Source organism: Odocoileus virginianus, chromosome 24 (genome assembly GCF_023699985.2).
Source record: "Odocoileus virginianus isolate 20LAN1187 ecotype Illinois chromosome 24, Ovbor_1.2, whole genome shotgun sequence".
Lineage (NCBI taxonomy): Eukaryota > Metazoa > Chordata > Mammalia > Artiodactyla > Cervidae > Odocoileus > Odocoileus virginianus.
Window position 1 is genome coordinate 5,154,329 of NC_069697.1, and position 23,946 is coordinate 5,178,274.

At 38.3% G+C, this 23,946-nt stretch overlaps 1 protein-coding gene across 7 annotated transcripts in view; it reads right to left on the reverse strand.

Moving 5' to 3' along the window:
- The window catches only part of OSBPL8 (oxysterol binding protein like 8), a 162,423-nt gene that overhangs the window by 57,233 nt on the left and 81,244 nt on the right, over positions 1-23,946 (reverse strand). For 5 of the 7 annotated variants that reach the window (XM_020886126.2, XM_070454231.1, XM_020886127.2 and 2 more), the window contains one exon: positions 17,436-17,573. In XM_020886126.2, coding sequence (XP_020741785.1) covers positions 17,436-17,573 — 138 coding nt within the window. The remainder of the gene's footprint in view (positions 1-17,435; positions 17,574-23,946) is intronic. The other 2 variants (XM_070454232.1, XM_070454233.1) reach the window with 1 other exon arrangement.

Below are 23,946 nucleotides of genomic sequence, written 5' to 3' on the forward strand. Positions count from 1 at the left end.
TGTCACGAAATATAAACTGCCATTTAATATAAGTATCAGAGAAACAATGATAAATAATTCACACAGTGGTGCCTATCTCTTAAAGCATAAAGAATATATCACCACAAAAGGCATTTATAGTGCAATGGTTAAACAGGATTTGAAATTAAAATTGCCTGGGTTCAAATCCTAGTTCTAACCTAGCTGGATACATTAGAACCATTGACTTAATTTCTCTGTGTCTCTGTTTCCTCATCTATAAAATTTTAATAACATTATGTATATTACAGGACTGTTATAAGGATCAAATTGGATAATAGATGGAAAATCAAGAAAGGTTCCAGGTCACCTAATAATGTATTCTCTCCTAAAATTCAACAAAATTTATAGGAATGGAATTAAAAAAAAAAAAAAAAAGCATACACAAGGGTGGGTATGTATCCCACAAGTATGCATGCAAGAGAGGACACATCAACACATAAACTTGCCCCTGGAAAGCATGAGATGAACGTGTAGTCACTTGTCCTGCAGGTTTAAGAAAGCTGAACCACACATCAGTAGTAAAAACTGAGTACCAACTCTATTGACAGCAAAACAAATCCTTCTGCAGATAATTAACAGCACCAAGATTCAGAATCAGACAAGCTACTGACAGCAACAATACTGGAATCAGGACAAAAAAATAGGCAATGTCTTCAAAACTAGAAGGAAAATAATTTCCAATACAGAAGTACATATCCAGTCAAATTATCAATTACATATTAGGGTAAAATAAAGATATTTTTAGATATGCAAGGTCTTAAAAATTTACTTTCCATGCATGTTTTTACAGAATTTACTAGAATAATGATTCTTACCTAGGATTCTACAATGGAATTAGGCCGAATGCACTAAAACATCCACTCTTAAAATGAATTAACTTTTCTCCTATGTCTCTGTTATGGCTCTCACCATGCACTGTATTCTCAGGAGAACTGAGAAAATATTCACCTATTTTATTTGTTATAGGCCTTCTTCATTTCTCTCTCAGGAACTCCCTTGAGAAAGAATATAAAAGAATATATACTCTACCAAAAAGTGATAGCAAATCACGGATACACAGAATACAGGAAATTAAAAGACGCTTGCTCAATGGAAGAAAAGCTATGACCAACCTAGACAGCATATTAAAAAGCAGAGACATTACTTTGCCAACAAAGGCCCATCTAGTCAGAGCTATGATTTCTCTAGTAGTCATGTAAGGATGTGAGAGCTGGACCATAAAGAAGGCTGAGCGCTGAAGGATTGATGCTTTTGAACTGTGGTGTTGGAAAAAACTCTTGAGAATCCCTTCGACTGCAAGGAGATCAAACCAGTCCATCCTACAGGAAATCAGTCCTGAATTAATTGGAAGGCCTGATGTGGAAGCTGAAGTTCTAATACTTTGGCCACCTGATGCTAAGAACTGACTCATCAGAAAAGACCCTAATGCTGGGAAAGACTGAAGGCAGGAGAAGGGGACAACAGAGGATGAGATGGTTGGATGGCATCACTGACTCGATGGACATGAGTCTGAGCAAGCTCCGGGAGTTGGTGATGGTCAGGGAAGCCTGGCATGCTGCAGTCCATGGGGTCGCAAAGAGTCGGACATGACTAAGTGACTGAACCGAACTGAACTGAGAATACAGGAAACAGGTTACTCAATATAAAGAGCTGTCATCATCAAAATGTCTCCTCCTATCACTGCACTATCTCTTTTTGACCCAGAGACAAATTCTGTGAGATTTACCAACATTCTTTTCTGATGTTGACATGTCCTGACAGTATGCTGATGAGGCTTATTCTCTTTCCCTCATCCCCTCATGTATAGATAAACTAAGGAGACTTTGGATATATGGAGTGGTTTTATTTTTCTTAACTTTATTTTTTAGAGCAGTTTTAGGTTCACAGCAAAATTGAGAGGAAAGTACAGGTATTTCCTATATCAGTAAATGTACTTTGAAATTCCCTAAGACTAAAAAGAACTAATACCTCTGAAGAGACTAACTGCATATATTATCTTTGGTCCAGGGGCTCTTTCCATATTAAAATGGCAGACATTTGGGCAGAGGCAAAAACCACAGCATGTACAGGACACAGTGACCAAAACCATCTCAAAGAAGAAAAAACGCAAGAAGGCAAAGCAGTTGTCTAAGGAGGCTTTACAAATAGCTGGGGAAAGAAGAAAAACGAAAGGCATGGGGGAAAGTGAAAGATAAACCCAACGGAATGCAGAGCTGTAGAGAACAGCATGGAGAAGAAGCCCTTCCTCAGCGACCAGAGCAGAGAGACAGAGGAGAACAGCAGAGTGATAGAAACTAGAGAGCTCTTCAAAAAAACTAGAGAGGCCGAGGGGCAATTTCACACAAGGATGGCTACAATAAAAGACAGAAACTGTAAGGATCTAACAGAAGCAGAAGAGATTAGAAGAGGTGGCAAGAACACACAGAGGAACTACAAGGAAGGTCTTAACGACCTGGATAACCATGGTGGTGAGGTCACTCACCTAGAGCTGGACATACTGGAGCATGAAGTCAGGCAGGCCTCAGGAAGCCTACTACAAACAAAGCTAGGGGAGACTATGAAAGCCCAGATGAGCTTTTTAAAATCCTAAAAGACGATGCTGTTGAAGTGCCGCACGCAACATGTCAGCACATTTGGAAAACTCAGCAGAGGCCACAGGACTGGAGAAAGCCATTTTTCATTTCAATCCCAAAGAAGAGCAATTCCAAACAATGTTCAAACTACCTTACAATTGTGTTCATTTCACATGCTAGCAAGGTGTGCTCAAAATGCTTCAAGCTAGGCTTCAGCAGTAGAAGCTAGGTTTAGATAGGCAGAGGAAGCAGATATCAAACTGTCAACATTCACTGAATCATGGAGAAAGCAAGGGAATTCCAGAAAAAGACCTACTTCTGCTTCAATGACTAAGCTAAAGCTTTTGACTGTGTGGACCACAACAAACTGTGGAAAATTCTTCAAGAGATGAGAGTACCAGACCACCTTACTTGTCTCCTGAGACACCTGGATATGGGTCAAGAAACAACAGAACCACCGTGGAATAACTGACTGGTTCACAATTGGAACAGGAGTATGACAAAGCTCCATAATGTCACCTTGCTTATTTAACTCACATGCAGAGTCCTTCATGTGAAATGCTCGGCTGGATGAATCACAAGCTGGAATCAAGAGAAATATCAATAATTCAGAAATACAGATGATACCACTCTAAGGGCAGAAAGTGAAGAGGAACTAAAGAGCCTCTGGAATGAGGGGGGAAAGAGGACAGTGAAAAGGCTGAGTTGAAACTCAACATTCAAAAAACGAAGATCATGGCATCTGGTCCCATTACTTCACGGCAAACAGAAGTGGAAAAAGTGGAAGTAGTGTCAGATTTTCTTTTCTTGGGCTTCCAAACCACTGCAGACAGTGACAGTGACTGTAGCCATGAAATTAAAAAATGCTTCCTCCTTGGAAGGAAAGCTGTGACGAACCTAGACAGCATATTAAAAAGCAGATACACCACTTTGTAGACAAAGATCCATATAGTCAAAGCTATGGTTGTTTCAGCTGTCATGTACGGATGTGAGTTCAGTTCAGTTCAGTTGCTCAGTCATTTCTGACTCTTTGCAACCCCTTGAACTACAGCACACTAGGCTTCCCTGTCTATCACCAACTCCTGGAGCTTGCCCAAACTCATGTCCATCGAGTCAGTGATACCATCCAACCATCTCATCCTCTGTTGTCCCCTTCTCCTCCTGCCTTCAATCTTTCCCAGCTCAGGGTCTTTTCCAATGAGTCAGTTCTTTGCATGAGGTGGCCAAGATCTTGGAGCTTCAGTTTCAGCATCAGTCTTGACTTCCTTTAGGATGGACTAGTTTGATCTCCTTGCAGTCCAAGGGACTCTCAGCAGTCTTCTCCTTCACCACAGTTAAAAGTATCAGGTCTTTAGCAGCTGGGCCATAAAGAAGGCTGCTATGCTTGGTCACTCAGCTGTGTCCGGCTCTCTGCGACCCCATGGACTGTAGTCCACCAGGTTCCTCTGTTCATGGGGATTCTCCAGGCAAGAATACTGGAGTGGGTGGTCAGGTCTTCCTCCAGGGAATTTTCCCAACCCAGGGATCAAACTCAGGTCTCCTGCATTACAGGTGGATTCTTCACCATCTGACCCACCAGGGAAGCCCTAAAGAAGGCTGAGTGCTGAAGAATTGATGCTTTCCAATTGTGATGTTGGAGAAGACTCTTAAGAGTCCCTTGGACTACCAGATCAAACCAGTCATTCTTAAAAAAAAAAAAAAAAAATCAACCCTGAATATTCACTGGGAGGACTGAGGCTGAAGCTGAAGCTCCAATACTTTGGCCGCCTGATATGAAGAGCCAACTCCTTGGGAAAGACCCTGATGCTGGGAAAGACTGAAGGCAAAAGCAGAAGGGGGCAGCAGAGGATGAGGTGGTTAGACAGCATTACTGACTCAGTGGACAGGAGTTTGAGCAAACTCTAGGAGATAGCAGAGGGCAGAGGAGCCTGGCGTGCTGCAGTCCCTGGGGTCTCAAAGAGTCAGACACAACTTAAGAGACCGAACAACAACAACAACAGAACCCACAAAGGGCCATAATAAAAAGAACCCCTAGATTTTCCTGCTCTGTGCCCAAAGGAAACGCCCAGCTTCAGTTTCTCTTTCTACAGAACCAAAAGATCAGGACTGGAGGAGGCCACTTACTGTTAATATTAGAACTCTAATGAGTTCCCTGGACAAATTCCAGATCAGCTTTATTTAAAAAACAGATGACTGGCAAACATAGCTGATATTTTGAAATAATCTAATTCAGTAGCTGGAAAATCCACTTAACCCCTATAAAGTTCCATATGCACATTCAGGATAAAATATATTGGGCTTAATTTATTATATTATAAGAACTATATACTTTAATCTTGAATCTCAAGATAATTAGCAAGGTTTTAAGAGATTTAAAATTCTTAAAGCAGCAAGAAGAATTGGGAAAAGATCAAAATACTAAAAACAAACATCAGTCAACAAGAATTTAAGAAAGTATTACACCCAAACATGAATAGAACCACCACCTTAAAAAATGAACTAAATATCTGACAGTGGTACTATACAAATTCAGCAGTAAGTTTCCTTACAGAGCACAAAATTTTAAAAATAATATAGTTATTTACTATTAATTAAGCAGCTCAGTCTTAGCAAACAAGTCTATTAATAACCTTTCAAAGGACATATAATTTGAGATGGTTGACAATGATCTTTGCTTTAAAAAAGAAAACACAACAATGAAGCTCTCAATTTCCATCCTGCAAAGAGACAAAGTAATTTCTTAACTGTAATCAGTAAAATTTCACTGATGAGTATATGGCTTGAAAAGTACACAAAGCAATTTTATTTATCCCATATTTCCTCAGAAAATACCTCTTGCAGATTCTCAGTACTAAACATGTTCTCAACAGGACAAGCAAATGCACATACAAAATTAAAAGGATGGCTTAAGATAATTTCAGACTGGACACCATTCTTGTCTATATATCCACACTCACATCAGCAAGTATAAGACAGTACTTTCCTTCGGATGGAAAGTTCTTTGTAACTATGTGTGTATATTAAATAATCATCCATTTAATAAAAAATCTGATGAGCATCTACTCTGGGTTAGAAATTACATTAAGCACAAAGACAGTTATGATACAATAGCCCCTAATTTCTGCTCTTATTGAGCTTTCAACATGTGTGAGTACATGGTCATTAAAAGTTGACTGAAACTCAGTGTCTATTCCCATAAAACAAATGTTAAATGAAGTGCTTAGGTTTCTTTCTAAGACTGTTCCCATGAATCTATTTAACTGAAAATGTACTAAGAGCATCTATGAATGTAGCCTTATTAATACTACCTAAGAATTATACAGTAAAAAGTTTTCAAAAGTGTTTTCACGTATGTTCTCAATAGATTCAAAGAACAGTATCTCGGTTTTACAGGTAATTAAGCTCTGAGGCATGGGCTTCCCAGGTGGTGCTAGTGGTAAAGAATCTACCTTCCAATACAGGATACCTAAGAGATGTGGGTTCAGTCCCCGGGTGGAGAAGGGCAGGACAACTCATCCAGTATGCTTGCCTGGAGAATCCCATGGACAGAAAAGCCTGGCGGGGCGTGGTCCACGGAGTCGCAGAGAGTCGGACACGACTGAAGCGACCGAGCCCACACACAAACTCTGAGGCGTACAGGCTCAGAGTCACACATCAAATGAGCAGTAAGCCAGATGAGAGTCCAGCCACAGAAGCAGTGTTTACTTTCCCCCATCTCCTCCTTCTGCTTCCCCTACACCTGCCAACACAAATGCCAGCATCAGGCAGTTTTGTGGTAAGGTGAGACTCAAGGAGTGGGGATAAAAAACACCATCCCAGGGTCTGTGGTAGGAAGGGATAAAGCGAGAAATATCTTAATGATAGTGAAGAAGAAAGTAGAGCCTATAGCACAGAGACCACTCAACTGGATCAGCTTTCACACACAGGTACACTTGGTAATCAAAGGACCCAATTCAAAACCTTAAACATCTATTTCTCAAAAAATTTTCCACTAGAAAGCTGTGCAAATATAATGCTAGAAAAAAAACTACCACACTTTTTCCTTCTGTATAACTGAGCTGTCAAAATATAACAGATAAAACTCCACTCCTTTCCAGCCTTCTCTTCAAGTATGGGAACCATGTTATAAGACAACATTGCTTATACATTGTTCTAGGATGGCAAGAACGAATACTCATCTCTCTCCCTTCTTTCTCCGAGCTGATATTCAAATATCGGTGCCAATGCTCACATCATTTTACTTACCCACTAGAGACTCAATCCAACTCTATGCAGGCTTTGGAATTGGATGTAACTTAAATTATTGGCTGCCACACTCCAGATATTTCCTAATGATAAGTTAATAAGGTCTGAAGAATCTATTTTGATTCCACAGTTGTAACCACATATCTAACTAACTTCATGGTCCATTACTCCATCCAAAGCACAAGGATTTCCTTATCTTTTACCCTAATATCCACAATCTCCTCACATAGGTAAATGACTATGTGAGTGAGGTAGGTAAACCACAGGTATAACTATGGTTCCTAGATTTTCAATCTGTGGACCAATAAAATTCCCCCTCCCCAAATTGTAGCACAGATATCAGGGTTCTCAACTTGGTAAGACACAGTATTTTTAAAGTCTAAATTCACAGCCTTCAATTCAGAAAGGGATGTTAAATATCATATAGCAGGAAGACTATAATCTCATGATAAAGGGCAGTTCTTTAAACTGAAGGAAATTCACTTAGTGGAAGCTCCTCATAGTCTATTAATTTTCTCTTCTGGACAAGGGAATCGCCACATACGGCAGCACTAGCCCACAGTCTACACCATTAAAAAGGCCTAGCCTCTCAGACTTTGGAAACAAATGGCAGGCACTGGGGGGGGGAATCCCATCAGAAAGGCGCTGAGAAGCAAGTGCACATGCTCTTTGACAACCCTGCACTGCTATCGTAATGAAGCAGGGAGGAAGGAATGCATGAATGTATATGTTTATGGGGAGAAAAGCATCCTTTGTGGTTCTTACGTTCATCGTGCTGCTTTGTTAAAGAAGCAATTAATAAGGCCTGGCAAGGATAAGACAGACTTTCTTATCTTTGTAAAGATGCCTAAACAAGGCTGAATTATTCATTCTCACTTGTCAACAAATTATTTCAAAGTATTCATACTTCCCTGTGGGAACAGTTGAAGAATACAGATACTGCAACATTTCACAAGAGAGATTTATAAAAATATTTTATTCTAATTTTCTTAACTTGCCAGATATTCCTCTTTCATTACATAATAGGTACTTTCATAGCTCTATGAAGCAATTACCCAAACACAAGGAATTTCAAAGCAGAGAACAACTATGTCTTAAGATATAACTTTGGAAGTCTAACTTATTTAGGGCTCAGAAACTTAAGAGGAGAAAATCAATATAGCCTCTAATTTATACTCTTCCTAAGGAAAACCATCGACCAAAGCACAGCATGTAGGGGAAAAAAGAAAGTGGGGGTGGGGAACAAATTCAAGTTTTCTTTCAGGCAAAACAATTTTCATGAAATATAAGACATATATTCAGGAACACACCTGCTATGTGTGTATGGTCTCATATAGTTTCAGAACTGATCCTAGAAATGTCTTACCAAGGAAGGAGGAACTGCTTCGGTTCATGGAGGAAACTGAATTCTAGGTCTCCTTGTGTCTGTGAGCCACTCTAATGAAGCTGCTCTGTGCTAGTCACCTGAGATTATACCAGCAGTGTTTCCAACCGTCACCTTGGGAAATCTGTATGACATCTAAACAATAGTAAACTCTCTCTTAAAGTCAGAAATATTAGATATAGACCCAGCATGTCACATTCAATACTGCCAGAGCACTTAAGGTGAAGGGACTTCACAGGTTTAAGAAGATTTACTAAAGGATAAGAGAAACACAGTACTAAGTGTAGACATTTTAATTCAAGCCTAGATGAACCAAACATGGCTTAAATTAACTTTGATAAAACTGGTAAAACTTCTAGTTTTAAAACTTCAAACACAAAATTAGCTTGAAATGGATTCATATAAATTTTGGCATGGCAACATTTTATATTCTCCCACAGAGCACTATAATTGAAAGATGGTTTTTTAAAAATAAAAGCATGAAAAGAGCTTTTTATGACCAAAGAAACAAGGGCAGCTACAAGATAAAAGTTAGGAATTCATCCAGTTTTGATAATAATCTCAAACATGATCTAGAGGGAAAAGAACATCCAGCTGTAAGATAAGCTATAATTTAGTCTCCAGGCTGCTGCAGAATCGTCCTTATTCACAAGCACAGGGGATAAGGGAGACAGCAAGCCTGACTGACTACAAGTCTGTCTTTCTTGATAAACGGTCAAAATACATTACCCTCAAATCAGCGTGAAACAAATATCATCCTACTCAAGAGACTGTAGTAATACTCAAAACTACTTGAAATAAACTAGTACTTAGTCTTCAAACTGGGAAAAAAATCTGGCAAATGCACAATTTTTAGAATAACCTGATTCAACATCTTAATCTAAACATATAAGAAATAAAATAATATATTGAGCTTTAGTAAGGACACCCAGAGTCTCCCTAGTTTCTCCAAAAAACCAACCAAACAAAAACTTGAAGTGATGGAAGGAAACCACACTGCAAAAAAAAAAAAAAAAAACAAAACAAGCTATTTTTAAGGGAAAGTGACCCATATTAAATGGGTACGAATCAACATGTATAAAGGAGACTCAGTCAGAAAACAATGAGAATCTTTGCCATTCTAAAGTACTCACAAATTTCTACCATCATACCATGTATAAAACAAAAAGAAAACAGCTCATCTGTAATTCACTCCAGTACAGTAGAATAAACAAACACCATGGGCTTGGATGGTCCTGAATTTGAAACCTGCCTCTGACATTTACTAGTTTTGTGAATTTGAACAAATTTCTTAACATCCCTCATTTTCAACTGTCTCACTGATAAAGCAGACATTGTAATTGTGTTTATATCTTGTGGGGTTGTTTCAAAAGTTAAATATAAGTTGGCATATAAAACTTTCAATAGTCAAACTCAGTAAGTGCTTGATAAATGGCAGTTATTAGTATGAGTCCAGGAAATACCACCAAAACAAATGCCATTTGAAATTAAAAAAATAAATCCATCTACCTATGTATTTGCCTGGTCATCCACTCTCTCTTGTCAGCAAACACAGGAATAATACATGCAGGGTTCATGTCAGAGAAGGGCTTCTAACACATGAAGATCATCTCCAAAACTTCACTTACTCATTAAAATGTGAGCCGTAAGCTTCACAATGGCAGGGAGCAGCACATAAGAGGTGCTCAATAAAGATACTTATTAACTCACAAACGCACAAGTGCTTATGTTCCAGGCACTGTGCTAGGCATGGGGGAATATATATCAACACATCCACATGCATTTCTTTTCTCTCAACAATTCTCTTCCTTTTACATTAGCCCTGTTGGTTTTATCAGTTCTGTATTCATCTCTAAGAGAGCCCTTGCCCCTGCAGCCACTTACTTGCACAGTGCTCCTCAGCTGCCCACTGATTCCGGCATTTCCTCCGATAGATTCTACCCCCTCCACCAAAGCAGTTCGCCAAACTCATCCGCTAAGCCTCCCCTCCCTTACCAGTGTCCCATACTGACTCTGCCACCATCCTTTCATTGCACACCCCTAGCAAAGCCTACCATTACAGGAGAAAATCCCATACTAGGTCAAGCTGACACCAACCTCAACATTAGTTAGCACACCCACTACTGTGGGTCGTCCACTTTCTAGCTGGATTCCTAGTCCAGTCAACCCCTAAATCTTCACACCTGACTCCATCCCTGCCGCCTTCTCAGAAAACCTGCCTTATTGATTCTCCTGGCTTCCTCCTATAGTATATCTCTTTACTGACTTTATCCTTTCAATGTCTGAATGTGCTCAAATGTCTCATCTTACAACAAATCTTTCTGTCACCTGTTCTTTTTCTTGAAGTGCTCCTGTCTTGCTGAGAGGCACTGTAAATCTGAGGTCTCAACCAAAAAAATCTTACAGAAGCACTCTTGATCTGATCTTTATTTCGAGGCCATTTTTCCTGCACCCTGGGAACTGAGAAGAATTCAACATTGTGTTTACTTATTTAGTTTTGGCTGCACTGGGTCTTTGCTACGTTTGGGCTCTCTCAAGTTGCGGCGTGTGGGCTTCTCGTTGCAGCGACTCCTCTGTTGTGTAGCACAGTCTCTAGGCTGTGGGCTTAGCTGCCCCGTGGAGCATGGAACCTTCCCCAAGCAGGGATCACACTCACGTTCCCTGCGCTGGCGGGCGGACTCCCAACCACTGGACCACCGGAGATCAGCACTGGGGAGAGGGCACTCCACAACAGAGAAGCAGAAGCATAGTCTTTGGGGAACACGGAAGAAAGTCATCCAGCTGAATTCATGATGGGAAAAACACAGAATGAAATTGGAAGGGAAGAATAAGATCAGAAACACTAAGAGCGCTGACTACAATGTTACAAAATCTGTAATTTATGCTCTTTAGTGTGAGTTTCTGCTTGCTGATCCAAATGCTGCTGTACCAGATACCCTGGAGAGCTTTATAAGCGCACAGCCTCACCCGAGAGACTCTGCAAGGTTGGAGTAGAATCTGCATCTAATCAAAGAAAGCTCCAGGTGATTCTCAGACACAGCCAGACCTAGGAGCCACTGCACCAGGCAACAGTCAGCCACCGACTTTCTGAGAATGGGAGTGTCATAAATGCAGACACCTAACGAAGTTTTCAGTTACAAGCTTGAATAATAAAGATTTGTATTTTCATTTATAATTTTCTGTTTCCATTTATTCATATCATTTCCCTAAGAGACCTACTTCATTGGATCCATGTGTTCTCTGCCCACATACATCCATAAAACCCTAATCTTATCACAGTCTCACCTTACCAAGTAACAATAATTTTCTGTTTGGTTGTCTTGTTAAGAAAGATGAGCCTGGTTATTGGAGGGCAAAGCCCTAAGAGAAGTTAGAATACTGTGGTACTAAATAATGTAGGTGTAGAATAATAAGAACCTGACCTAAGACGATGATAGTCAAGAAGGAAAATGAAGATAAAGACCAAAGCTGTGACACTCTAACACTTCTAGAAGAAATTACAAAAAAAAAATGTTCTTTGAAACTTTAGGATAGACAAAGATTTCTTTAATTGGAGGGGGGGAAGCTTGAGTTATGGGGGAACACTGATAAATTGAATTTCATCAAAATTAAAAACATCTGTTCTTTGAAAGAAGTCATTTAGACAATGAAAAGGCATGCCAAGGCTGGAGGAAAACGTAACATATACAGTTAGCAAAGGAGGAGGCTGAAATATATTTTTAAAACTCTTAAAATTCAGTAAGACAAGCAAGCAAGCCAAATTTTTAAATGGGCAAAAATTCTAATCTGACACTTCAGATATATAAGTGGCCAATGAGCATATGAAAAGATGTTCCACACTTAGTCAAAAGGGAAACACAAATTAAAATCACAATGTGATATTACTATACACCCACTAGAATGGCTAAAATAAAAAAGACCAAAGATATAAAGCAACTGAAATCCTCATACACTGCTGAGAGAAATGTAAAATGTCATAACTACTCTAGAAAACAGGCCACTTCTTATAAAGTAAAACACACATGATTTCATAACTGTACTCCTAGATATTACTCAAAAGAAAGGGAAAAAAAATTAAACTTCACATAAAGCATTGTACACATAATGGGGTTATATCAAGACACAGGTGCCAGGTTTAAGGTTTGGAAAATTTTAGCCTCAAAAAATCTAATGACTAAATTGACTGAAACCTTAAAAATATAAAACTGTCATTATACCTAGGTTCAAGTTTTCGCCCTACTACATACAAAGCATGTAAACTGGGGCAAGGCAATTTCCCTACCAGCTGCTCAGCGTCCTCATTTGTGAAACAGGGAGAATGATTTTATATACCATCAGGTCCTTGTAAGAATTCCAGGAGTTAATGCATGTGGACAGCACAGAAGAGACATGGGGGATTCTAGTCATTCTCACTATTAAGAAGCGTTTGGAATTCTATTTCTTGCCATTCAGAAACTGAAATACTGATCTAGAGTATAATACTTGAGTTATGGCAGATGTAGCAAAGAGATTTTCTAGATATATGTTAATTTCCAACTATCTGTCTTCACAATAAGCAAGAGTTAATGGGTTTATCTTATTTTAAACATATCTCTCACTTCTGAAAACTATCATATGGAATCATGCTAAACCAGGGGGAGATATTGCGCATTACAAAAACCCAATAAGCTGGCTTTAACAAAGCAGTACATTCAATATGTAATTCACACTATAAATATTAATTTACCCATAACTTACCCAAGAACGTTTAGGTGTAAATCAAGATACATTTAACCCTACGGCTAATGTAAATGCAAAAATTAGAGGTTGTACATGGCCATCCATACTAAAAGAATTTCCAAACAAGCTTCTATAAGACACTGAAGTGTAGCAAAGGTCAAAATATCACCCTTCAACTCAAACTCATTTATTTAAAATAATAATAGTAATAATTGTTGTGGTTATTATTATAGTTATTCATCAGCTATCCTGAGTGGTATTCATTTACCAGGCTATGTTCTAAGCTTTTTGTATTTATTAACTCATTTTAAGCCTTATAAAAATCTTATGTGATATACAGATACTATTATTATCTTCACTTTACTAGTGACTGAAGCATAACTACTTTATTAAAATGTGTGACTTCTTTATGATATTAAAAAAAATTTTTAAGCCAAAAAAATCTGTCATCCCCAGAAGTACCTTATGTCTTCTCTTTAATCTAAAAACTAGTGCTTAGGAGGCAAGAACCATTTATCCTGACTTTCCTACAGGAACTATATTCCAATGTTTACTATGAAGCCTTAAGATAAGTGAGATCTCCTTCTTACAGAAAAACTTCAATAACAAATGTAAAAGGAATGATACAATTAGAAAAAAATCACTATTTTTTAACCCCTAAGGAATACGTCAAGGCTGTATATTGTCACCCTGCTTATTTAACTTATATGCAGAGTACATCATGAGAAACACTGGGCTGGAAGAAGCACAAGCTGGAATCAAGATTGCCGGGAGAAATATCAATAATCTCAAATATGCAGATGACACCACCCTTATGGCAGAAAGTGAAGAGGAACTAAAAAGCCTCTTGATGAAAGTGAAAGAGGAGAGTGAAAAAGTTGGCTTAAAGCTCAACATTCAGAAAACTAAGATCATGGCATCTGGCCCCAACACTTCATGGCAAATAGATGGGGAACCAGTGGAAACAGTGACTGACTTTATTTTGGGGGGCTCCAAAATCACTGCAGATGGTGATTGCAGCCATGAAATTAAAAGACACTTACTCTTTGGAAGGAAAGTTATGACCAACCTAGATAGCATATATAAAAGCAGAGACATTACTTTGCCAACAAAGGTCCATCTAGTCATGGCTATGGTTTTTCCAGTGGTCGTGTATGGATGTGACAGTTGGGACTGTGAAGAAAGCTGAGTGCCGAAAAATTGATGCTTTTGAACTGTGGTGTTGAAAAAGACTCTTGAGAGTCCTTTGCACTGAAAGGAGATCCAACCAGTCCATCCTGAAGGAGATCAGTCCTGGGTGTTCAATGGAAGGACTGACGCTGAAGCTGAAACTCCAATACTTTGGCCACCTCATACGAAGAGTTGATTCACTGGAAAAGACCCTGATGCTGGGAGGGATTGGGGGCAGGAGGAGAAGGGGACGACTGAGGATGAGATGGCTGGATGACATCACCGACTCGATGGACATGAGTTTGAGTAAACTCCGGGAGTTGGTGATGGATAGGGAGGCCTGGCATGCTGCAATTCATGGGGTTGCAGAGTCGGATAAGACTGAGCGACTGAACTGAACTGAGGTATTAAAGAAAGTGAAGTCGCTCAGTCGTGTCCGACTCTTTGTGACCCCATGGACTGTAGCCTACCAGGCTTCTCTGTCCATGGGATTTTCCAGGCAAGAGTACTGGAGTGGGTTGCCATTTCCTTCTCCAAAACTAGGTATTAGCTTATATTAAATAATTATCATTAATTTTGTTAGACCTAATAAAGGTTTTAATGTTATGTAAGAAAATATTCTTAAATTTTAGAGATGGATTAAGTATTTGGGGGTAGAACATCATGAGGTCTATGATTTACTCCAAATATTCCAGCCCCACTCCCAAATAAATAAAATACAACAGAAGGTTAATAATTTCTTACATCTACCCAATGGGTTTATTAGTGTTAACTGCATTATTCTCACAAACTCCCTGCTTGTCTGAAAATGTTCATGATGCATATAAATACAAGAAGCTTTAGTAACTAACCCTTTTGTTGTTTCATTAAATTTCAAGTTAAATAATTTCTCTAAATATTCTAGTAGACAGATACATGAAACAGATGAACCATATTTATTACAGTCAAAATTCTGGTGCATAGAACCAAAAAAAAAAAAAAAAAAATCACATAAATTGCATCCTTCCAGAATTTTATGTTACAATTTTTTTTACAATGTTATGTAAAAATGTTTCCATCTAATACTTGACTAGAAAAACATTTTCTACTGGAGTAAATTAGAAAATGGTCATGTAACTTACAATCAACCAGTTAATACTCATTTAAAAAGAAGTAACTAAAGCCTACTCCAAGGGATAATTCACACAGTAACAACACCAAAACCCGACTAATTATGCAGACAGTGTAACATAACACTTAAGACTCACCCATGGCTGATTCATGTCGATGTATGGCAAAACCATCACAATATTGTAAAGTATCCTCCAATTAAAATAATTAATTTTAAAAAGTTTGATAATGTAAGTATGTATTGGCTTTTAAATACCAAATTTAAGTTCTCAGTTTTAAAAGCAGATGCCTTACCCCCAGTTATAACTGATAAGGAGAGTTCAAAGCATTTGATCATATAAACTTCAGCTAAGAAACAGAATCCAATATATAAAATATATCAATTATGAATTAGAAATTATCATAATCACTGGAAGTTTCCAAGACACTTTCAAAAGGTCTGCAAGGTCAAAACCAGTTCCATAATACTGTTTTACTGTGCTGACGTTGTCACTAGCAGCGCAAAAGCAGTGCTAGAGGAGGCCACTGGCCCCTTGGCCCACATCAGAGCAGAGGCAGCTGACCGGAGCAGTCATCACGGACTTCTTCACTGCCACGCACTGGCACTAAAAGAGGGTTGGTTCCACTGACAAACATCCTTGATAAAGCTAGACATAAATTAAAGAGATGTGCAAAAAATGTAAAACAGTAGTTCTCAGCCAGAAACAATTTTGTCCTGCAAGGGACATCTGTCAAGATCTGGGGCTAATTAGTTGTCACATCCAGGAAAATTGCTATTGGCATCTACTGCACAGAGGTCAAGAATGCTGCTAAATATCCTGCAATGCACAGGACAGCTCCCCTCAACAAAGAATTATCCAGCCCAAAATGACAACAGGGGCAAGGCTGTGGGACCTTGAAGGAAAAGAATACCACTCTTCTCATTCTCACTCAACTTTTCTCTGGTGGGGAGGGGGGGGTCAGTTATTTTTCATAAAACTATGTTATTCATATTAGCCTGTAATAAGTTTATTACTGTAATCTGAAATGAATTAAGGGTAAGCATTTTAAACAAACTATTCTGTACAAAATAAGCTACAAGGCTGTATCATACAACACAGAGAATGTAACTGATATTTTATAATAACTATAAATGGAGTATGGGCTTCCCTGGCAGATCAGCTGGTAAAGAATCCCCCTGCAATGCAGGAGATCCCGGTTCAATTCCTGAGTCAGGAAGATTCCTGGAGTGGGACAGACTACCTACTCCAGTATTATTGGGCTTCCCTGGTGGATCAAATGGTAAAGAATCCACCTGCAATGTGGGACACCTGAGTTCGATCCCTGAGTTGGGAAGATCCCCTGGAGGAGAGCATGGCAACCCACTCCAGTATTCTTGCCTGGAGAATCCCCATGGTCAGAGGAGTCTGGTGGGCTACAGTCCATGGGGTCGCAAAGACTGGGGCACGACTGAGTGACCAAGCACAGCACAGCACATAAAAGGAGTATAATCCTTAAAAACTGTGACTCACTATACTTACACCTGTAACATACATAACATATATCAAGTGTGCAAAGTGTTAGTCACTCAGTTGTGTCTGACTCCTTGCGACCCCATGGACTGTAGCCCACCTCTGTCCATGGGATTCTCCAGGCAAGACTACTGGAGTGGGTTGCCATTTCCCTCTCCAGGGGATCTTCCCAAGCCAGGGATTGAACACAGCTCTCCCACACTGCAGGCAGACTACTTACCCACTAAGCCACCAGGGAAGTCCATATGTTTAAGTTGATATGTATATCAACTATACATTAATTCAAAAAACAAAGTAAACATTTTTTTAAAGTTTTAGTTTTAATATATAATATAATAAGTATCAACAGGCTAATTAATCCACATAAAAGTTCTTTGGGGTCTTCAGTAATTTTTGACAGTATTAAAGGAGTCCTGAGACCAGAAAGTTTGAAAATCACTGAATTAAAAGAATGGTAAAACTAACCAAATATTTTAGAGAATATAAAGAGAATTTAAGTACTCCAAAGCAAAATGCGCTCATTTCAAGTGTATTATGGGTTACCAGAACAAAACAAATATAAACCTCTGTCAAACCAAATAGTCAAGCAGAAAAGTCATGATACACCACCAAAGGACAGACCTCGCTAAAAAACAAGACAAACCATACACACACAGCCCACCATCAATAACAACAAGAAACATTAAAAGTACAATTCCATACCCGGGGTGTGAGGACTTGCTGGACTAAAAGATGGCTGATACAAATCTTTGGTTGGCGTTGGAAAAGCCTCTTTCCCTTGGCGCTGACTCATCTTTCCTGGTGTTAGGTGTTGAGTATCGTCACTGTTTGCTACCACAGCTCAAGGAAAGAAGGAAAAAACAAAATTAGTACTTAAGTCATAGATTTACATAACAGCATAGTGGCATAGTTAATAACATGGACTAGAACTATGACTGGCATAGCCTCAATGGTTATATTCATTTTACCAACTCAATACCTTAATAATACTTTAATAAATTAAATTAGTAAATAATTAATAAATATTTTATTTTTAGTTTGCTGTCAATTCAAGAGGAATTTATAGGCATGCATCAAATTACACAAGTTACACATCTCATAAAAATGAAAATACATATTCTGATAATGAAAGGTACTCCAAGGTTTACTATCAACCTTTCATTGTGTTACTGACTCTCTATATTTGCCAACAGAGCAATAAGCAAAAGACAGTGCAGAAGACATACAGATGGTCAGTGAACATATGGACAGACAGTCGACCTCACTGGTAGTGAGAAAGTACTGCGATCAACAGCAGCATAAAATGGCATGGTGGCGGGGTCTCATCACCGAGTTGTACCCAGCTCCGTGATGAGCCTGGCCTGCATGGACTCTGACTGCGTGGACTGTCGCCCCCCAGGGTCCTCCGTCCACGGGACTGCCCAGGCAGGGATACTGGAGTGGGTGCCACTCCCTACGCCAGGAGTTCTCCTGACCCAGGGACTGAACCCAGGTCTTCTGTACTGCAGGTGAACTCTTTACCAACTGAGCCACAAAACAGTATTTCATATGCACTAAAATCTCTACTCTAATTTCCAATTTTCATGGAAAGTAGGTGTCATTCTTATTTTAAAGTTGGGGGAACTTGAGGTTCAGAGATTGCCTTGCCTAAAACTAATACCGGTAAGATTCTAAAAAAGGACCATTTGGTTTCTTTAAAAAGTCTGGTTTCTTAAAAGCTTGCTGCCCCAACATTAAGTCTAAATAGTGTTTAAGGCTTCTATTCACCCATTTGACCAAGCTACTGATAGAGGTAAGCGATGCCCAGTTCCAGAGAGGACAGAAAAGAAAAAAATACTCATTGAAGGAGCAGGACAAATAGTGAGCAAGTCCACAGTGCCCCAGGATCTCCATTCTTCAATTTTTATGTAACTGTGCTTTCAGTCTACAAAAACTTTAGCTTTATCCTGAGAGAGAATGATTCTGTCTTCAATCTAGATGTAATTTCAGACTTAACCAGAACTTAGACTGACATTTTTAATCACCGTTATCTTTCAAGGAAAATTGCTTAACATTTTAAACACAAATTATCTTTAACATAATCTTTAACATACTCTTGATGGTGCTAAAGTTTTCAAAATTATATTTTAGCTCTTAAGTTTTTAAGTGAAAATTCAAAAATACTCTCACTTATCATCTAAGTAAAATTACAAAGAATTTATTTTCTCATCAAATTAATAAAAAAGCATCCTACACTGATGACTACTAAATTTTTATCTCCTCGTAAACTCAAAAACTCACACATCAGTTGCCTGCCTTATAATCACCACATCTCAAATTTATCCAGAATAGTCTTTATTTTGTTTATCCTCCAGATTTGCCTCTCTACGATCTGTTAATGGAATCAATATTCTCCTCTTCCACTTTCTCAGGCCAAAAACTTTAGGTATATTCTTTGATTTTTCTCTTTCTCTCACATTTCATACTCTATCAATCTGTGATATCTTTATCTTCAAAATTTACCTGGAATCCTCCTACTTCTGTGCACTTCCACAACTACTACCCTGTTCCAAGACACCATTACCTTTCCACTGATCATAGCAGCATATTTCTACATAGTTTCCAGACCTATATCATCTTGCTCCTTGCTTGGGTAGAGTTCATTGTCTGTACAGAAGCCTGAGCAATCTCTGAAACCATGAATGCAAAAAAGTAAAACTTGAAAACTTTTAAGAGAAAATAAATTTGGGGTAGGCAATGATTGTCTTAAAAATACACATGAAACACCAATAAAGAAAGCACAGGGTGGTGGCAGGGGGATTAAGAATTAACCTAATCAAAACATAAAAAGAAATTGGGGGAAAAAAAAGATTTGTAACACATATAATTAACGAAGAGTTGGACTCCAAAATATGTTAAAAAAAATTCCTGTAAATCAATTAGAAAAAGATCAAAAAGGCAAAAGAAAAATAGGGGGACAGGAATGCATCACAAAGAATGCCTAAGAGTAAATTTAACCAAGAGGTGAAGACCTGTACACTGAAAACTGTGAGATCCTGAGGAAAGAGGCTGAAGAAGACAGACACAGATGGAGAGGCATACTATATGATGACTGGAGGAATAACATTAAAATGTCTGTACTACCCAAAGCAATCTACAGACAATGCAACCCCTCTCAAGATTCCAATGGCAATTTTTTTTTTTTTTTACAAAAACAGAAAAAACAATTCTAACATTTGTGCGGAATCACACAAGACCCCAAATGGCCAAAGCCATCTTGAAGAAAAACAGAACGAGAGGCATCATGCTTCCTGATCTTAAATCACATTACAAAGCCACGGGAATCAGAACTCTGCGGCACTTGCATAAACGGCACATGGCTCAATGGCACAGAACTGAGAGCCCAGAAATAAACCTACATGTATATGGTCAATTGATTTATGACAAAGGCACCAAAAACATACAACAGGGAAAAGGCCAGTCTCTTTAATATATACTGTTGGGAAAACTGGACAGCCACACACAAGAGAAACAAACTGGACCTCTATCTTGCTGTTACAAAAAAAATTAACTCAAAATGGCTTAAAGCCTCAAATGTAAGACCTGAAGATATAAAATTCCTAGAAGAAAACTAGAAGTGAGCTCCCTGACATTAGTCTTGGCAATGATTCTTTTAGATTTGACACCAAAAGACAATAAAGGCAAAAATAAAGAATTGAAACTACATCAGACTAAAACATTTCTGCACAGCAAAGGAAACCATCAATACAATGAATGGCATAAAATGCTTGCAAATAGTGTATCTGGTAAGGGGTTAATATCCAAAACATATAAAGAACTCTCATAGCTCAACAGTCAAAGTATACATGAAAAGATGGTCAACATTCTATTCATCAGGGAAATGCAAATCAAAATCACTTCCCACCTGGTAAAACTGCTATTATTAAAAAGATAAGTATTGATGAGGATGCAGCGATAAGGCAACCCTTAAGCACTGTTGGTGGGAATGTACACTGGTACAGGCATTATGGAAAATAGTATGGAGGTTCCTCAAAAAGTAAACCTAGAACTACCATATGATCCACCAGCTCTACTTCTGGGTATTTATCCAAATGAAATGAGAACTCTAATTTGAAAAAGATACATGCAGTCCATGTTCATTGTAGCATTATCTACAACTGCCAAGATATGGAAACAACCTAAATATCCGTCAATGGAAGAATGGGTAAAGAAAATGTGGTGTATATATATTCAGTGGGATACAACTCAGTCATAAAACTGAGCTCACAGATACAGAGAACAAATTGGTGGTTTGCCAGAGAGGGGGGTCAGGTTGTGGTTGTGCAAAATGGGTCAAAAAGTACAAACTCCCAGTTATGAAATAAAGAAGTCATGTGGATGTAATGTACCGTATGGCAGCTAGAGTTAATACTGTACTGCATATCTGAAATATGCTAAGATAGTAAATTTTTTTTTAATTGAAGTGTGAGAGTGAAAGTCACTCAGTTATGTTCAACTATTTGCAGCCCCATGGACTATACAGTCCTGGGAATCCTCCAGGCCAGAATACTGGAGTGGGCAGGTAAGCTTTCCCTTCTCCGGGGCATCTTCCCAATCCACAGAGCAAACACAGGTCTCCCACACTGCAGGCAGATTCTTTACCAGCTGAGCCCAAGGATACTGGAGTGGGTAGCCTATCCCTAGAGTGGGTAGCCAGTCCTTCCACAGCGGATCTTCCCAACCCAGGAATCGAACCGGGGTTTCCTGCATTGTAGGTGGATTCTTTACCAGCTAAGCTACCAGGGGAGCTTCCCTTGTGGCTCGGCTGGCAACTGAAGCAGAGTTGATTTATAATGTTTCAGGTGTGCAGCAAAGCGACTCATTATATACCTATCTATATTCTTTTTCTGATTCTTCTCCATTGGAGGTTATTACGAGACTGTGTTTTAAAAGCTGTCATCATAAGGAAAAAAAACTCTGCAACAATCTATGGTGATGGATGCTAAGTAAATTTACTGTGATTATCACTTCATAATATATACAAATATGGAATCATTACATTGCACACTGGAAACTAATACAATGTTTTATGTCAATTAAACAACAATTAATTTTTTTAATTAAAGAAAAATGGTAGGAAAACATGAACAATTAGTTCATGGAAGAAGAAATGCAATTGGCCCATAAATGTACAAAAAGATTTTGATCCTCCTTAGTAATAAGGGAAAAAACCAAATCAAGATCACAATGAAATAAATATTTTACACTCAGTAAAACTGAAAAAAATTAGTCTGATACTATCCAATGATGGCAAGGATAGGGTCAGCGAGCCAACATAAGCATTGCTGATAGAGTATGAACTGATACAAGCACTTTGGAAAACCACTTAGGTCTTATAACATTGAATTTTAGCATATTCTAATGGGTCCAAAAATTCCACTGTTAGCTTTAAACCTGGAAATAGTCTTATATGTGTACACCAAAAGACAAGAAAAAAAATGTTCACAGCAACACTGTTCATAATGGCAAAAATCAAAATAAATATTCATAAACTGGAAACAATATTGATTCATATACTGTGGTATACGGATATAATGGAATAGTATGTAGCAGTAAAAGTAGATGTTCTTTATCTATACCCAGGAACATGGCTCAAACTTGGAAACACACCATTAACTACAGAAAACAAGTTGTAGAAGATGACAGCATGACACCGTTCTTGTAAAATTAAAAACCTAGTGATACATATGGAACCTAAAAATAACCAGAGAAATATATTTTTGAGAAAGCAATGAAAAAACAACAACAACAAATTAATCGCCACCCTGGGAGGACAGGCAGACATGGGGCATCTGTGAGATTCAAGTTCTTAAGTGAGTAGTGGGTTCAGTCTGTACTCACTGTTTGAGTGCATAATTTACACGCTTCATATAATGCTTCGTAGTATTGGTACATTTAAGGCTACTTTAAACACACCATAAAGGGGCTTCCCTGGTGGGCCAGGGGCTAAGACTCCACACTCCCAAAGCAGGGGGCCCAGGTTCAATGCTTGGTCAGAAACTGGATCCCACATGCAAGCAACTAAGAGTGTGCATGCCTCAGCTAAGACTCAGTGCGGACAAATAGAGAAATAAATATTAAATACATTACGAGAACAGCTAACACAATTAAAGCATGCTTTAGTATTCCATCAGAAAGACACACGTATATAAGTCTTAAATAACTTGACTATATAAAAAAAGAAATACAAGTACAAATTTAGTTCTATTCACCTCTTGCTAACTCCTTACTGACTGAGGTATTACTGTTTATAATTTTGATAACCTTGAAATGAGAGGAGTTGTAGAAATAGCAACATACAGAATATATTTCCTTACAAAAACCAGAAAGCCTATTTTTCTATTTGTTTTTTCTTACATCATTCACAAACATTAACTATACAGAAAATTTGCATAATATAAAAATCATTTTGATGCCCTGCATCATTTGCACACTAGTAGAACATTTGCTTATAAACTCAGGGAAAGTTGTGACCTTTTTTTCACTTGTATTCTTTGGCATAATACTGACAATAAATACTTGCTAAATGCCTGGATCAATATTTGACCAATGAATCACTACAGGATCCTAAAAAAGTTTCTGGTAATTTCACCAACCGCCTCCCTGTCTAGAGACAGCATACAGTGCCTTCTTCTGGTCCCACTTCATAACGAAGTAAAACAAAGCAAAGCAAGCGAAGCAAAGCAGCCTACTTTGCTGAATACCATATTAAGATAGAAATTAATCACACTGGGATCATTCACAGTAATATAATTAACAAACCAGCAGTCACTTTTAAGGAGGATATGATTCTGTAACTACCATTCTTTACTTTTCAAATTTAACTCATCAATACAAAGTCAGGAGAATTTTACAAGCTGCAAAGTCTGGTTCTTGCCCTTAATCTAAGTAAAAACTACTAAAAAGAAGTTAAGCTTTTTAAAGTCATAAATAACCTCTTAGAAGAAATCCTAAATATCCCCTTACAGAGAAGATGGTATACCTTTTCTCAAATACATTAGTAATTTAAATATGTTGCTATGTATCTTTATAGTTTTTTCACTCAGTAGTATAGATCCTAATGAAGTACTAAATAGAATTACATTTCACTCAAAATGATATGTGGTCTATATTAAATGACACAGCCACAGTCTTCTAATAGTTGGCAGAGTACAACACAAACTCTAATATATAA